This window comes from Mustela nigripes, chromosome 4 (genome assembly GCF_022355385.1).
Source record: "Mustela nigripes isolate SB6536 chromosome 4, MUSNIG.SB6536, whole genome shotgun sequence".
Lineage (NCBI taxonomy): Eukaryota > Metazoa > Chordata > Mammalia > Carnivora > Mustelidae > Mustela > Mustela nigripes.
The window spans coordinates 85,657,094-85,675,367 of record NC_081560.1 but is presented as its reverse complement, the minus strand read 5'-3'; the positions used below and the strand labels follow the sequence as shown (position 1 = coordinate 85,675,367).

At 41.8% G+C, this 18,274-nt stretch overlaps 1 protein-coding gene across 2 annotated transcripts in view; it reads left to right on the top strand.

The window, feature by feature from the left end:
- The window catches only part of SLC26A5 (solute carrier family 26 member 5), a 56,334-nt gene that overhangs the window by 12,874 nt on the left and 25,186 nt on the right, over positions 1 to 18,274 (top strand). For both annotated transcript variants that reach the window (XM_059395772.1, XM_059395771.1), the window contains exons 2-3: positions 12,685 to 12,889; positions 14,884 to 15,023. In XM_059395772.1, the coding sequence (XP_059251755.1) occupies positions 12,738 to 12,889; positions 14,884 to 15,023 (292 nt within the window). In that variant the 5' untranslated portion in view covers positions 12,685 to 12,737. The remainder of the gene's footprint in view (positions 1 to 12,684; positions 12,890 to 14,883; positions 15,024 to 18,274) is intronic.

Sequence of the window (18,274 nt, the reverse complement as noted above, 5' to 3'; positions counted from 1 at the left end):
AATCACTATTTTTGTATCCTTTGGATAAATACCTAGTAGTGCATTTGCTGGGTCAGAGGGTAGTTCTGTTTTTAACCTTTTTTTTTTTTTAAAGATTTTATTTATTTATTTGTCAAAGAGATAGCACAGCAGGAGGAGTGGCAGGCAGAGGGAGGGGAAGAAGCTGACTCTCTGCTGAGCAGGGAGCCCAACATGGGGCTCGATCCCAAGACCCTGGGATCATGTCTTAAGCTGAAGGCTGACACCCAACCAACTGAGCCACCCAGGTGCCCCCTGTTTTTTTTTTTTAAAGATTTTATTTATTGGGGCTCCTGGGTGGCTCAGTGGGTTAAGCCACTGCCTTCGGCTCAGGTCATGATCACAGGGTCCTGGGTCGAGCCCCGCATCAGGCTCTCTACCTAGCAGGGAGCCTGCTTCCCCCCCCCCCCCTGCCTGCCTCTCCATCTACTGTCAGAGAGAGCGAGAGCAAGCACAGGCAGAGTGGCAGGAAGAGTCAGAGGGTGAAGCAGGCTCCTTGCTGAGCAAGGAGCCTGATGTGGGACTCGATCCCAGGACGCTGGGATCATGACCTGAGCCAAAGGCAGCTGCTTAACTAACTAAGCCACCCAGGCATCCCGGTGCCCCCTGTTTTTAAATTTTTGAGGAAGTAGTTCTCAATCTTAGGGATTTGGAAATGTGTCAAAGTGACTAAAGGATGCTGCTAGCGTTTAGCATCGGGGACAAAGATGCTAAGTGCAGAGGAGAGTTCCATGCAACACAAGTCCCACCCAGAATACTAATTTATTAAAATGCACTTATTAAAATGCTGATGTAGAGGGCGCCTGGGTGGCTCAGTGGGTTAAGCCGCTGCCTTCGGCTCAGGTCATGATCTCAGGGTCCTGGGATCGAGTCCCACATCGGGCTCTCTGCTCAGCAGGGAGCCTGCTTCCTCCTCTCTCTCTCTGCCTGCCTCTCTGCCTACTTGTGATCTCTCTCTGTCAAATAAATAAATAAAATCTTTTAAAAAAAAATGCTGATGTAGAGTTCAAAATAAATCCACCAGAGGAACTAAGAAAAAAATGATTTTAAGAAAATAGTTGCTTCAAGGAATAAGGCTACCTTTGGGGAGAAGAGGAATGGAAAACTGCTACTTTTCTGAACTAACCCTCCTGTAATATTTGCAGTTTTATCCTGTCTGTATTATTATGACCTGAATTTACCATTTTAGAAAAAGAAATGACTGGTAAATCAGTAGATTCTTCTTCTGTTTTTACTTCAAGTTCAGAATTTTTTTTTAGATTTTTTTTTTTAATTTGACAGATCATAAGCAGGCAGAGAGAGAGGGGGAAGCTGCTCCCTGCTGAGCAGAGAGCCCAATGTGGGGCTTGTCCCAGGACCCTGAGATCATGATCTGAGCCAAAGGCAGAGGCATAACCCACGGAGCCACCCAGGCGCCCCTACCCTGGAATTTTTTTTTTTTAAGAGTTTATTTATTTGACAGAACACAAGCACAAAGCACTGAGTGGAGATCTGACCTGAGCTGCAGGCAGACACTTAACTGACAGAGCCACCCAGGCAGCCCTCAGAACTTTTTCATATTAAAATATCTGTCACTTAAACCTAATCACCAATTTGAATTGCTGAGCTTTTTACCCCAAAGAAGATTCCAGAAGCATATCTATTTATGATCTTTCAAGTGTTCCAGCTGAAAAATAAATCCTAGAATTTATCAACTTATGGAGTCACAGCAAATCCGTGTTAGATTTTATTTATTTATTTGTCAGAGGAAGAGAGAGAGGGGGAGAGCGAGCACAGGCAGACAGAATGGCAGGCAGAGGCAGAGGGAGAAGCAGGCTCCCTGCCAAGCAAGGAGCCCGATGTGGGACTCGATTCCAGGACACTGGGATCATGACCTGAGCCGAAGGCAGCTGCTTAACCCACTGAGCCACCCAGGCGTCCCGGGACTTCATTTTTTAATGAAACTGAATAATTTTTCCATAGCAGCGTGGTGCTATACAGAACAAAGTAGGTTGGGAGCAGAGCCAAGTAACTAGCCTGCCCTTACAGTCCTATGACACCTGGCTCTTCAGCCTCTCCAGTTGCATTTTCTGTAACCACTCAAAACAGGATTTCTACTGGTGCTTTTGGTGTTCTATGAACATTTTATATTAATTTTTACCTTTCACATCTCTGTGCAGAATCACATGCCCTTCCTTCCACCTTCTATCCATTACTCAAGAGTGGCTTCAAATCTAGTATCCTCTCTGAAGCCTTCCAGTGTGCTCCAAAACCACCATACTTCATAAGCAGCAAATCATGACAAGTGAGAATACAGGCCTATAATTAATATTTAAACAACATCAGGTAAACATTCGAGCATGACCAGTCTGACACGCCTTAATGAGGCAACATTGCATATGCGCATGGTTTCTGAAATCAGACCTGAATCCCATCCTGGCTGTTCTTATCCTATCAGAGCCTCAGATATGTCATCTGAAAAATGTGGGTAATTCTTACGTCCCGAGGATGCTGTGAGTCTTTAATCCCACAGTCTCAGTAAATGTTAACTGCTGTAATTACATTTATTATTGTGTGTAAAGAAGCAGCTCACTAAATGTCTACCGTTCATGTTAGTTTAAGTCAACCTGTACTTCTTATATACTTATTTTGTAAGTTACTCAGTGCAGGTGAATTTTTTCTAAATTACTATCGCATATGAACTCACACAGATCAAAACCAGAATTCCGCTTGAATAGCGAAATTTTGGTGTTCCCTGCCTATCTCAGTCAGGAGAGCATGTGACTCTTGATCTCAGGGTTGTGATTTTTTTTTTTTAAAGATTTTATTTATTTATTTGACAGAGAACACAAGTAGATAGAGGCAGGCAGATAGAGAGGAAGGGAGGCAGGCCCCCTGCTGAGCAGAGAGCCCGATGTGGGACTCGATTCCAGGACCCTGAGATCATGACCTGAGCTGAAGGCAGCGGCTTAACCCACTGAGCCACCCAGGCGCCCTCAGGGTTGTGATTTTAAACCTCCCATTGGGCATAGAGTAAAGTAGCCAAAGTATCTAATTATAAGGAAAGTGGTTAACTAAATCATTGTAAATGTATATTAGAAAATATTATGCAACCATTAAAAATTATGCTTCTGAGGTTGTTTATTAATGTGGCAAAATGCTTATGATATCATGTTAAGTAAAATATCTTTAATGCAGGGGTTCTGGGTGGCTCAGTCAGTTTGGCGTTGACTCTTGATTTTGGCTCAGGTCAGGATCTCAGGGTCTTGAGATCGAGCCTTGCATTGGGTTCCATGCTCAGTGTGGAGTCTGCTTCAGATTCTCTCTCCCTCTTTCTTCCTCTCAAATAAATTCATAAAGTCTTCAAAAACAAAAATTTTAGGGGCACCTGGGTAGCTCAGTCATTAAGCATCTGCCTTCAGCTCAGATCATGATCCCAGGGTCCTGGGTTCAAGCCCTGCATCAGGCTCACTGCTCAGCAGAAAGCCTGCTTCTCCCTTTCCCTTTCCCCCTGCTTGTGTTCTCTCTCTCGCTGTCTCTCTCTCTGTCAAATAAATAAAATCTCAAAAAAAAAAATAAATTAAACCAAAAATTTTAATGCAAAACTATTAAGATAATATCATGTGAATATACATTATATATGCACAAATTATGTATTTATAATATACACTCAATATGTATTATTTATACATGAGAAAAATGAAGAATTTCCAAATTTCCACACTGCTCATATATTTTATAAGGAAAAAAATAATGATTTATATATCAAAGGCCCTTGATCTCATTTCCTAAAGGATATTTTCTTGCCGACAATCTCTTTCTCCCATTCCCAGAACTTTCTCTTTTCCCCTATATGCTCTCTCATTTCATATGCTTCTCCCCACCTGTAAGAAATCCTTAAAGGAGGTGGAATGCTGCAAAGACATTAGAGGACAAGCGTCCTGAGGACGTTTACCATAGCTTATTGATCTCTAAGCCAGCTTGGATGTGACAGCCAATCATGGAAGTAGAAACTCAGTTGAATTATATTGAATGCATGAGTAGAGACCTAAGACATTGAGAAATGGAGCAGATAAAAGGAAGTAAGTGTGAGATTGATTTAAAAGGTAATCATAAATATGTATGGAGTCCCTTATTCTAAGTGCTTTATAATTCTTACATTAATCCCCAGCACAGCACGGTTGGGACTGGCTAGACAAATTATGAGCATTCGTATAATGGCATGCTATGCAGCTGTTTAAAAAACAAAACAACAAGGGGGTACCTGGGTGGTTCAGTCAGTTGGGTAGTATTGACTCTTGGTTTCAGCTCAGGTCATGATTTCAGGGTGATGAGATAGAGCCCCACATCTAGCTCCATGGTCAGTGAGGACTCTGCTTGAGATTCCTTCTCTGCCTCTCCCCTCCCCACTTGCGCTCTTGCTCTCTCTCTCAAGTGGATAAATCTTTAAAAAATGAGGACTCTATTTTATAGTGATATGGAAAGAAAACCAAGAGATATTAAGTGAAAAAAGCAAGGTGCAGAACAGTATTAAGTTATGCTACCATTCATAGGAGACTGTGTTCATGCCTGCCTGTGTAAAATACTTCTGGAAAGACACACAGGAAGTAGACACTATGGTTGCCTCCCAGCCATAGAATGGAAGTGAAACTGTAATTTAATTCTTTTTATACATGCATTTTTGAGCCATGTGAATATATTAGGGATTCAAAAAGGTAATTAAATGAAAATGGAGGAAAATCATTATTCCCATTTTCAAATAAGCAACCTGAGATCGAACGAAATGAGGTTCCCTGCCCGCAGCAGTAGTAACAGTCACACGTATGGAGCATGAGCACGTACTGTGTCCCATGCCCCACGATCGGTACTTGGGAAACATTTTCTAATTTATTCCTCACAGATCTATGTTGAAGTGTTATGTTTATTTCAGTGTTACAGCTGGAGAACCTGAGGGAAACAAAGAATCTATTTTCCAATCCTGGACACTTTTGGAAGTGATAATTACTCTGGGACAGTGAGTATAAGCCAGCACCCAGGGTCACTCCACTTAGAGAAGACAGATAGTGTGCCAGATGTCCTGTCATCACGGCAGAATTGGAACATGGTCTGTGTCACTCCACAGCCTGCACGCCTAACTGCTGTTTACAGATAAGCAAACGAAGGGACAGAAAACTGATGTCGCTTGCAAAATGCACACAGCTGTTAAAGTGCCAGTTCCAGCCTCCAAATGTGGTCCTTCTGAACCCAAAGCCTATACCATGTGATGTGTCTCTGGTTAGAAATCTAATAATTCTTTGGCAGAGGAATTTAAGAGGAGGGTGATATATCTGTAAGAAGAGGGAAAGGATGGGCAGAGCCCCAAGCTAAGTCCTTTGGTACATTTGGTGTCCCCCCCCCCATTCAAAGACCCCGAGAGAGCATTCAGTCGCCAGATGTCTGAGAGACTGCTGACTGCAGGGGTGTGTGCCCAGTGTTTCATGGACGGTGGTCGCCCCACAGAGCTTCTCATCCACATTCAGGAGCAGCTTGCACAGATTTTGGGGCCTTTGGCTCTTTGTAAATATTGGACATCGTAGTTCATCAATGATTGTTCATAAGGAAAAGCAGATAATATATGCTAAGAGTCCCAGAAGACTAGAGAAAAGGAAGCAGCTTTTTCAAATTGCTTTTAGGAAAAGACTGATAAAGTCATGAGTGAAAAATCATTTTCTGGACTACAACTCACGAAGCCTTTTCTATATGCTATGCCCATTATAGAAAAGTTTATGACCTGGGAAGTTTAGAAAATTTTCATAATAAATAACATTTATTTTTGTTAGTGGTTCATGCTGATGCCCTTAGAGAAATTATGTGAAAGATATAGTAAGTTTGGGCATGTGGCTGCATAATTGGAAGGAAAAGATCAACCTAGGCATTAGGACTAATTTGACTATTATGTAATTAATTATAGAATTACAATTAGAGTTATAGATATGTAAGTTGATTACTTTGTAAAGAGGAACAGATGCCCTGAAACCCTCTCTCTTCTGATCCCTCCAGTCCACAGTGAGGAATATTCACAAACTGAAAAACATTACTGAACCGGTGTGTGTGTGTGTGTGTGTGTGTGTGTGTGTGTGTGTGTGTGTTAGTGGTGGTGGTGGTGGTTGGGTGGGGTGTGTTAGTTTCAGACAACTGAATCCATTCTAAATCCACAGAGATTTTATTGGTGTTTTGAATAAGCATGCCAATTACTGATCTCAGAATGTTGTCACTAGAAATATAATTTAAGAATGAGGAGGGGGACCCTAGGTGGCTCAGTCGATTAAATAGCTGCCTTTGGCTCAGGTCGTGATCCCAGGGTCCTGGGATCAGGTCCCACATCGGGCTCCCTGCTTAGCAGAGAACCTGCTTTTCTCCCTCTCACTCTGCCTGCACCTCTGCCTACTTGTGCTCTCTACCTCTCTGTCAAATAAATAAATAAAATCTTTCAAAAAAAAAAAAAAAAAGAATGAGGAGGACACTAAGACTCAGTTTCTATATAGTCATTCAGCAAGCATTTTTGAGCCCTAAGTAGCCATCACTGAACAGAAATCCACAGAACTGAGTTTCCACTCAGTTTCGTTTCCCAACAGGTTGTTCCTTTCTCTCTCTGCGTGGGCTTTAAACAATGCAGGTTCTGGAATTACTAAATCGGCATCTCTAAGTGACCTGGAAATCTGTCATTTCAAGCTCCCTGGATGATTCAGACACACTTTCTGAGTATGGAATCTGCTGGATTCCATAGTTGGCCCTGTCATAACGATCCTGAACGGCTCAGATGCTTGAGAAGCAGACCCAGGGCTGGACCCTGACCCTGACCTCTATGTTGGAGCATCTCCCACAGAATCAGTGTGAAGCTTCATTATAGGCAAGCAACTAATGCTTGCCTTAATTTGAAGTTAAAAATGGTGCCACTGTTTTGTCATAGTTTTTATTTATAAATATGTGTCTTTTAAATAGGGAACAAGGTTTGTGTCTTGAGAATCTTTTTGGAGAGGTCACTCACCCCATGTGAGTGTAGATGGGTCTGTTTTCTGGCCTACAGGGGGAGGGGGTTAAATTGCATCATCTTCAGGATGACTTTCCAACCTAGAAATCTGTGATGAAAACTCTTTTTAAATCCCTTCTTTCATAGCTGTGGAAAACAGGATTTGAACCTCTAGGTCATTTTGCTTTTCTGTGGCTAGTTTTTGTTGAAGGACCTGTCAAAAGATTTCCCTCTTTCGCCCATCTTAGAAGTGACATTTCTCGAGTGAAAGCTTGCATGGTTTTACAACATGGTGATTTATATTTTAATCAGCACACTGGAAGCTCATTATCTGTCAGATAAGAGTCTGGTCATTTGATCTGCTCAGGTTGGTCCCTTGGTGTCTTTGCCACACTTCTCCTGATAAGGGAGTTATTGATAGCCTTCGTGGCTTTAATTATTTAATCATTATTGATGAGTGTTAAAAGTTCCCCAGAAGGACAGCCGACAGCCTGTCTTTATAACACCCTCTTCTCTGTTCTTGTCCTTACCCTTCCAAGAACTCTTTTCTTTTCCCAGAAAGAAAAAACTGCCTAACAGGTATCTCAAGGAGGCATAGATCATAGCCAGAATCCTAACACCTCAAAAATATTTGAGAATCCCATGTACCTCTGTCTCTTCCTAACCTACAGAGAGTTATAGTTGCCACACTTAGCAAGGGAAATATAAGATACCCAGTAAAATTTGAGATAAAGCATGAAATTTTAATATAATATGCTCCATGCAATATGCTCAAAAAGTATTTGGTGTTTGTCTGCATTGCATTTTAATGGACATCGTATATTTTATTTGGCAACGCTAGAGAGAGTATATACCCTAACGATATCCTAAGTCCACCTAATGTTTTGAAATCTAACTTCCTTTGAGACTTGCTCCTAATTTAAACCTAGAATGAAATGTTTGTAACAACTGAGACTTTATTTGTGTAAATTTTAACAACTACATACAGCTCCTTCTTGTTTTCAGAACATAATAGAAATAAGACTTTACTTGAAAAACCTAAGCTAGATATTTTCCTGTTTTGTAGTTTTTTATTAGCTATTTCAAGGACACACATAAGCAAAGACAGTGATACAATGCATTGCCCACACTTTATTTATACCCTATACAGTTTTTTTTTTCTTTTTTTGTTGGGATGTGGGTGTTTCTACTGCCATTCCCTAAGTCAGTGATTTTGACCTTCACCTGTGCCTTATCTTCTCCTGGAGAGCTTTTTACATTCACAGCCCCTGCTTGCCTCCCACACCAATTAAGCTGGAATCCCTGGCAGGAGATCCAGACACCAGTCCTGCCCCGGTGATTCCAGTGAGCGGCCAGGGCTGAGAACTAGTTCCCTAAATGAGAATGGTGGAATCAAAGAAGTAGTATTACTGCTGAATCGTGTCCTTATATTTCAAACTCATCTTCAAAATTACTTCAAATTATTTGTGGTTTTTTTATGTCTTGTTCATGTGTGTTTCTCTGTCTCTCGTAGGTTTTAAACCAGTGGTCCTCTACTCGTTAAAATCATCATAGGATGCTTTTTAAAGAAAAAGCCTGGGCTCCCCTCCTGGAGGTTGGGCTCTAATTGGTCTGGTATGGAGCCCAGGATTTCTGGGTTTTGAAAGCACCTGAGGAGATTCTGAGTTTAGGCAGAATTGAAAGCCAGTATTTTTTAATATGTCAAATACTGATCTAGCTGATCATCTGAGTCTCCCAGGGTACTTTAAAAAATTTATTTATTTATTTATTTATGGAAGAAAACACATTTATGTATTTATTCGTTTCTACTTACAAGTTGGGTCACAGACATCAAGTAGACACAGCAGTGCCTGGCAATTCCTTGTCAGTCTCTGGTCTAACTTCTCTTCCCTCAGACCTCCAACCATCTCTCTTTCCTTCTCACTTTCTTTCTTACTTTTTTTAAATTAACATTTCTTTCTTTTTTTTTTTTAAAGAATTTATTTATTTGACACAAGTAGGCAGAGTAGCAGGCAGAGATAGAGGGGGAAGCAGGCTCCCTGCTGAGCAGAGAGCCCGATGTGGGACTCGATCTCAGGACTCTGAGATCATGACCTGACCCAAAGGCAGAGGCTTAACCCCCTGAGCCACCCAGGTGCCCCAACATTTATTTCTTCATTTGAGAGAGAGAGAGCAGTGGGGAGGAGCAGAGGGAGAGGGAGAGAGAATTTCAAGCAGACTCCCTGCCGAGTGCCCCTGAGATCATGACCTGAGTAGAAATCAAGAGTCCGATGCTTAACCAACTGAGCCACCCAGGCGCCCCTACTTCTCACTTCCAATACAATTCACAAAAGAGAAACAACTCATCTTTCCAGCACCACGTCCACCAGCCTAAGTGCATTTGTGTCCACATACTATGCCTTCCCACTGTGGACAGAGAGGAGCTGTCCTTATCCTCCCCAATGTCAGGTCCTGGGATGGAGCCCTGCGTTGGGCGCCACGCTCAGCTGGGAGTCAGCTTCGCCCTCTACCTCCACCCCTCCCCCTGAACCTGCACTTTCTTTCTCTCTCAAATAAATATATAAAAAAAAGAAATGTCTTGTTTCTTCTGCTGTGTTTCAATGTAAACACCTTTTTTGTTGCTCCCAACCCTTTAGAGAAGGCCGTCCCATGTGCATACAGCAACGCATGCCCACACCCACATGAACCGAATGAACACTGTCCAGACCCCGCCCCTGGAAATGCTATTTCAGGAGGTTCAAAGTGAGGCCCTGACATCAGTGCTTTATACGCTCTCCAGGCCACTGTGCCAAGTGGCCAGGTTTGGCCCCACCGATTGTAGGTGACACAACATCACAATCCATCCCATTGATGTCTGGGCAATTGATGTTGGGGAACATGACATCAATGGCAAAACTGGGTTTTTGCAACAGGGAATAAAAGAAAATCTGACTCTTATTAGGCCTCCCTCAGATCTACTTATCCTTTTTTCTTTAAGTGACTCTATGAAGGAAGATACAACCTTTCTGAAATAGGACATTAGAAGACCAAGGAGATGTACAGAGGAAATGAATAACAATACATTTTAAAGCAGGCTTACTCTCCTATAAAAACCAGAGAGGAAGCATGAGCTACAAAACAGTCATGAGCTCCAACCCAAAGATATCATTCATTCATCAAATACTGATTGCCAACTAAGAGACAGGGACTGAGCTAGGTCCTTAAAGCTCAGGGTATGGTATGACCTCAGGAATCACAGTCTAGAAGAGACCAATAATTACCATCAGTGGGAGGAAAAATGTGAAACTACCTAGGTTGTAAGTATAGACCCAGTCCTTAGGGGATTAGAGAAACAGGAGACAAAACCAGGCTTTTGAAAGATATAATGATCAGGGGTATAGGGAGAATGAAAGGAAGAGTGAGGGGGAAATAGCATTTCTTATCAGAGTGAATGAAACTGTAGGCATGGACACCACGGCTTAAAGCAGCATGCATGGTATGTTGCCTGAAATATGGGTGGTTCTACAACACTGTTGTGTAATGTTCTGGAAGAATTGGGGCAGGTGGAAGGCAGGCAGGTCGCCTTGCCCTATGGGCAGACTCCACTCACATACATCAGCCTGTCGTTCTTGGGTATTATGATGAGTTCTTAGACTGGCCATAAAAAAGTTAGCTGAGAGATGGGTAACCAGCCTTGCTAGTCTAAAACTGAAGACATAACAGGGTGCCTGGGTGGCTCAGTGGGTTAAACCTCTGCCTTCGGCTCAGGTCATGGTCTCAGGGTCCTGGGATCAAGCCCCGCATTGGGCTCTCTGCTCAGCAGGGAGCCCACTTCCCCCTCTCTCTCTGCCTGCCTCTCTGCCCGCTTGTGATCTCTGTCAAATAAATAAAATCTTTAAAAGAAATAAAAGGAAATACAGACATATGATCTCTATTTGTCAGATGCTGCTGTAAAATCCTCTTTCTCCAGACTAATCTGCTCATATCTTCCTTCTTGGTACTTGCCTGGATTTATGGTTAGGCTTCCTTTTTATTCTATACTCTGGAATTTTTAACCTCCTGGGACATAGGCACTTGTTTTTGTGTGTTGTGACTGTGGTTGATCACACGACCCTGAGTTCGCTGTGAGTGTAATTTCAGTTTGGTGAGGAACTTTTCACCCCTCAGGGATTACATGGAGCAACGTCAGTAATCTCCCACATCCCTCTGGTTCCCACGCAGACACTTATTAGCTCAGCTAGCCGCCATCTCCTCTGCTCTTACCTTCCTTCAGGTGAGAACACTGGCTGTAGTTGTCGTGCACTGAATTTTTATTATAAGGTCTATAGTTCAAATACACAGACAAATACAAAGAATCATGTAACCAACTCCCATTCACTTACTGCAAAACTTAATCAGGTCTAATCATTTTTCTCTATTTGCACCAGTTTTTACAAACTAAAACATTGTAGATATTGTAAGTTAAAGCTTGTCTCCTCTCGGTCTGATTCGCCTTCTTTCTGAAGGAACCACCACCCTGATCCAGTGTTTCTCATTATCATTCATGGTTTTATACATTTATTACATATATGTGTCATAAAGAACATATAGCATTGCTTTATACATTTTTAAGCTTTGTTTAAATTACTGCATCCTTGAAGTATCCATCTGAGCCTTGCATTTTTACTGAAAATTAAATTTTTGAGATTTACTGATGATGACACAAGTAGATTTAGGTTGCTTTTTAAAACTTCTTTATAGGGGCACCTGTGTGGCTCAGTTGTTAAGTGTCTGCCTTTGGCTCAGGTCATGATCCCAGGGTCCTGGGATCGAGCCCTGCATCAGGCTCCCTGCTCAGTGGGAAGCCTGCTTCTTCTGCTTCTCCCCTACTTGTGTTCCCTCTCTCGCTGTCTCTCTCTCTGTGTCAAATAACATCTTTAAATTAAAAACCTACTTTATAGCATGCAATATATTACTCTATCAAAATTTATTTTTTATTGTGTACAGGTAGACATTTGAGGGTTCTTTTCCCCCCCAATTTTGCAATGTAATAAAGCCATAGTGAACATCTTTGCACACATTTTCATGTGCACAAATGTACTGGGTTTTTATTCCTTGATCATTTACTTATATTAATAGCATTTACTATGCAGCATATATATACATGTGTATTATAATATTGCACTGACATTTTCAACTTTTGACCTTTCACTGGTCATCGGGAATTTTCCTCCTGGAGATGTTCTGAACCGTGGAATAATTTGAGTAATCAAATGTGAGTATGGCATTGGAGAGGAGGATAATATACCTTCAGGAAACTTGGGGTCTGTTTAAGGACTGATCTTGCCCCTTGTCCTGATTCCTTGACATGTAAATGGTCAGTGTCAGCCCGAGTCACTATTCCCCTCATATGGACTGAAAGCCAGCTGCCTGCAGAATTTAGCCACTGAATTTAATGCGAGCTGTTGTTAAAAGCATGCACATTACCACTTATTGCCGTGGGAGGAAAGAAGTCACAAGTGTTTTTTTTTTTTTTTTCAATTGACTTTAACTTCATTTGATTTATTAGTGGTGGCTAGCTACTGAGCTGTATGACAGGTGCTCTGGGACGTCCAGGGATGGAGAAGTCCTTCAAGAAACTCACAGTTCCCCAAAGAAGAGATGCTTAGGAATCTCTCAGGTTTTGGCATCTGAAGTAGGCTCTTTGTTTTCTCCTTTAGTGACACTCAGGAAATGCTTGTCTCCTGCTGTTGATGCATCATCTCCCAGTACTATGGATCATGCTGAAGAAAATGAAATCCTCGCAGCAAGCCAGAGGTACTATGTGGAAAGGCCTATCTTTAGTCACCCAGTCCTCCAGGAAAGACTGCACAAGAAGGACAAGATTTCGGATTCCATCGGGGATAAGCTGAAACAGGCGTTCACGTATGTTGTGTTTTAACCAACTTCTTTCCATCATTCAGTTATGACAGAAGTAAGGTATCAAGAAAATCTGGTGCGGTGGGGAAAAAAAAATAGCACTTAGGATTTGCAGACTGTCCACATGGTAACTCAAGGATGGGTACTTGATTGAATCCTGGCTTCATTATATATTTCACCCTATTTATTAAATTCTGATTATACTTGCCTCCATTTAACAGTTTATCTAAACACCCTGCTTTCCTTAACTCCACCACCTTCGAAATACCCATCTCTTCCCTTCGTCTCTCAGGAATGTTCAACCACTCTGTCTTTTTTTCCACCCTGACTTCTACCCCATTTGGCAGCATCCTGAATTTAAGTCCCAATGCAGGCTGTCAGGGACACTCAGTGTCCTAGGACTCTTCGCTTTGGAGGTGTTGACATAGCCATTCGCAGGCCTGGGAATGGTAATACGTGTGTGCCAACGTGTCTCTTGAGAGCTCCCAGGATCAGGTTGGACTGCTGCCTCTGGACCCTTGGGACCACATGTCCACGGTCTTTGTTCACCTAGCTTCATAGGAACCCTCTGCTCTAGGTGTGATCATCAGGAGAGTTTTAAAATGTATTCACCGGAGTCAAACTGAGTTTTAACCCTAGTCCCAACCACCTGCCAACCATTTGCTTGTGTTTCCTGCTCTATAATATGGGGATAGTCATGGTACTTACATCATAGAGTTACTGGGGGTTAAAATCTATTAATATATGCAAAGTCCAAGGCATGTGGCAAGCAGTACACAAGTGTAGCTATTATTAGTATCTTAATTTTCTAAACAAGGAGATACATCTAATCTGATTTGTTTCACTCAGATTCATGGCTTTTGCCACAGTTGACTCAGATCTGCTTCCAATATCTTTCTTCAGCTGATGATCAGATACTTTTGTAAAGACATGATATAAAGTACTGTGCATACTGCAAGAATGCATTGTCTTTTGAATAGAACAAATTGCTTCCTTGTCACCCAGAGAACTTGGGGCTATCCTGGTGGTGATGGAACCCATCAGTCCATCTCTTATTCAGTGACGTCTCTGATGACTGACATAGACTGGCAGAGGACTGGCCAGGGCCCAGAACATAGTCTACATATCAAAATTAATTGAACTACATGGGGATTAAATGCAAGGCCTGGGTTCTATTAGCATGATGTTCCACCTAATAAGACAACCAGACACAGAATCCACTACTGGACACCAGTGACAAATGGTGTCTTGTTTGTTTGTTTGTTTGTTTAAGATTTTATTTATTTTTATTTGAGAGAGAGAGGGAGAGAGAATGTGAGAGGGTTGAAGGTTAAAGGGAGAAGCAGACTCCCTATGGAGCTGGGAGCCCATGGCTGGATGCAATCCCGGGACTCTGGGATCACAACCTGAGCCAAAGACAGTAGCTTAACTAACTGAGCCACCCAGGAGCCCCAACAAATGGTGTTTTGAGTTTACCTAATCAAAGACCCTAAAGCATTGAGTACATATCCATAAAGCTCAAGTACTTATATAAATTTCCTTCATTTTATAAGGACAGGGAAGACTAAATGGGCATGCTGGTCAGTGGTTCCACATTCACAAACTTACTAAGTAAGTAAGTAATTCCCCCACTTTGTTTGTACACCAACATAGAAAGCACATTAGGATTTCATCTGCTAAAACAATAACCTCCAGGATATCTCAATTATTTTGAAGCTAAATTTTTCTTATCTTTCATGGTGAATTGTAGAGCATCATTATGGAGCCAGTTCAGGTATTGCCATTTAAAAAAAAAAAAAAAAAAGGAGGGGTGGTTACAAGCAGAGATCTTCCTGTTTCTGATCTCTGCAGAGTGGAGAGATTGTTCTTAGCACAGAATGTGAATTTGTACTTATTGCTCCAGGATACAGGGAAGGGAAAATGCCTTGGTGTGAATTCTATAGAAGTGTTCCTCATTTGATCTCTGGGGGTTTTGTTTTGTTTTGTTTTTGTCCTCCCAGATGTACTCCTAAGAAGATACGAAATATCATTTATATGTTCCTGCCCATAACAAAATGGTTACCAGCATATAAGTTCAAAGAGTATGTGTTGGGTGACTTGGTCTCAGGCATAAGCACGGGGGTCCTTCAGCTTCCTCAAGGTTAGTAGGTCTATATATTTCTTTGTGTTGTTTCCCTTGCCACCATCTCTTCAAGCAGTTGTTGACCTTTTTTCCTGTTTTCTTTCACCATGGTTGCAAATTCATACTTTTTAATCATATCATGCTAGTAACCTTTACCGATCTAAAGGAATGCTTCAGAAACATTTGACCCTTAAAAAGCCCAGAGACAGCAGTAGTAGACTATGATGATATTAGTTTGTAGATCACTATATTTCTAGGAACTGGCTGGGCATGGCCTAACTTCTTGCTAAGTTAATCAGTCACTTAATGAATGTGTTGTCATTGTTAAGTCCATACTCTAATTACAATGGACAAGGATATGTTGAATTCCTCTACATATGTGTGATTTTATGTGTGATATAAGAATTTAAGAAAATGCTCATTCATTTATTCATCTGTTCAAACATGTTTGTCAAGCATCTGCCCAGCCCTCCCTATCTTTATGGAATTAACTATCCAGTCAAGCAGAAAGGTATGAAGCAAATAAAAGCACATTTAACTGTATTTAACTATATTTAACTACAAACAATGTCAAACACAATGAAGGAAAATACAGAGTACCAGAAGATAATAATAGGGGAACCGAACTTAAATAGATAAGTCACAGAAACTTCTAAGAGAGATTTGAGCTGAGCCCTGAAGGATGAGCGGGGGCAGGTAAGGAATGAGAGGAGGCACAACTGAGGCAGAGGGCATAGCATGTGTGAAGACTTAGCAGGAAAAGAGTTCGTATTTAAAGACATAGTTTGAAAAATTCACAGAGAAGCAACTTGCCATGCAGATTAGGGGCCGGTGGCCAGCAAGGTGGGCAGTGCTAGGTCTACAGAGCCTTGTTGGCTACTTTTTTGATTCCACTCTGAGTGCACTGAAAGCTATCACCATGCTTTCACTCAGGATTTCTTTCTAAGAGGTCGCCAGGACTGCTGTTGGGAGGTGGGGTGGGGTGGGAGGGCTACCAGAATACAAGCAGGGAGACCAATTAGAGGTGACAGGACTCAGTATAGGGAAAAGGTGATAATGGCTTGAACAGCCTCTAGATCAGTAGGGCAAGAATCTGTTCCGTTCTCCAGTTTCCTAAAAATTAATTACAAAATGATCAATTTGTTTAAAAAAAAATCACTTTCCCTCATAATCAATTAACTGCATTTTTAATTTTCCAAGTGACTGATTTACCAGGTCTTTTAAACAAAAGCCTTATACCAGGTTTAGGATGGTTTTTCCCATCCATTTTGGCACCAACACCCCAAGGGCACAGAAGAGGTGGGGACAGAGAGGGGGACACCCAGAGGTTCAGCCTCTGAAATGGGAAACAAGTGAAACCGTCAATGAGTCAAGTGGGACAGAAAAAGCGGCAGGGAGCAACTCCACTGAACCTGTGTAAACTAATACCTCAGCAAAATCCACAGGTGCGTGCCTAATTGGGTTAAAATGCCATTCCACAGATTTTTGTTTGACCTGTTAGCCATCTTCCGTCTTGAACTAAGGTGGTGGTGGCAGAAAGGGAAAGAGTTATAAAGATGCACACTATATTTTATGGTGAAATCAGCCATATTGGCTGTTGGATTGATTAAGGGGGGAATGGGGAAGAAAGGCATGTTGAGACCTGCTTTAAGGTTTCTGGGCTGATGAGTTGGACGTGGGGACACGGAGGAGGGAGGATGGTCAACAATGACTCTCGGATTTCTGGTTCTCACCTCCAAGGGTTGGAGGTGTCAGTTGCAGACATAATAAAGACTACAGGAGGAATGGCTTTGAAGGCTAAGTTTGAACATGTTAAATTTGAAATTCTTGTGAAATAGACAAATGGAGATCACATGTTTATACTTAAAATATGATGGGCTAAAGAGAGCTGTGGGCTAGAGATGTCAGTGTGGGGATCTTTGACATACAGGGAACATTTAAGACATGGAAGGTGCGAAAGAGAGCCAGGATCAAGCTTTGCCCAACATTAAAGACCAAATAAAGAAGGAGGAACCAGCAGAAGAGACCGAAAAAGAAGCATCTGGAAAGGGGGAAGGATAACCAGGAACCTGTGGTATTACAGAAAGGAGGAAGGAATGATCCAGTAGGTTGAACACTAACAGGTGTAAGTCATCCCACAATCAAATTCATATGAAAAAGGCATTTTTCTGCCCATCACTAGTCAATGAAGATAGATAAATAGGAAAAACAAAATGTAGCAAAGACAGAGATCCAAGAGATAGTAAATTGATTTCTTGTGGTTGGTAAATTATTAGTAAAAAGACTTTTTTAAGCTTTGAATTAATAGATTCGTGAATTTTAGTTGAATTCTCTCTCTAATTCATTTAAAATCCCTATAAAATGATGGTAATAGAGAAGAAAATGGTGTAAACTAGCAAGGACAAAGAAAATGGGAGAGCACACACCGCAGAGTAGGAAAAAAAAATGGCAAGTGATGGATGAGTAACAACTGAATTATCAGAGTGGGGAAAGCGGGTATTTGAGTGTCTGCCTTGTGGAAACGTTGGGAAATTGGCGGCTCCAAGGATTGTCAAAGGTGAGAGTCAGGCAGATGGCTAGAAGCGAGAGGATTGGTTGAAACTCTGTATAATAAGTAGCAAGTACATGGACACCCAAGTCCCCACTGACACCATTCAGTGGATGGCAGTGAAAACAGTGAAAGACGTCAGGAGCAATGAAGTCTGCATGTTGACCTGTGCACTAACTAACAAGGGCTCTTCCTTGCCCTGCACATCTCCAAAGAGCCTGCAAGAACTTACAGCCCAAGGCAAATGACAACCCACCCCCAGAGAAAAAACGCCAAAGTGACAACTGGGGGGTTCCCCAACCAAGATACTGGCTGGTCCCCCAGTTGCCATATAGTAGAGTTTATCAGTAAATAAAGGGGCTGATGCACACGAACCTTCAAGGAAGAAAAAAAACCAAACAGAAAGAAGGACCTCATTGGGCATATAAATAATGGAGAAGGCAAAATAAAATCTGTTTGCTCTGTAATATTCTCAGCAGGTTATGAAAACATATTGAATCCATGAGATAAGAACAGGATGTGATTTTATTTTTTTTTTTTTAAGATTTTATTTATTTATTTCACAGAGAGAGAGATCACAAGTAGGCAGAGAGGCAGGTAGAGAGAGAGGGAGAAACAGGCTCCCCGCTGAGCAGAGAGCCCGATGTGGGGCTCGATCCCAGGACCCTGAGATCAAGACCTGAGCTGAAGGCAGAGGCTTAACCCACTGAGCCACCCAGGT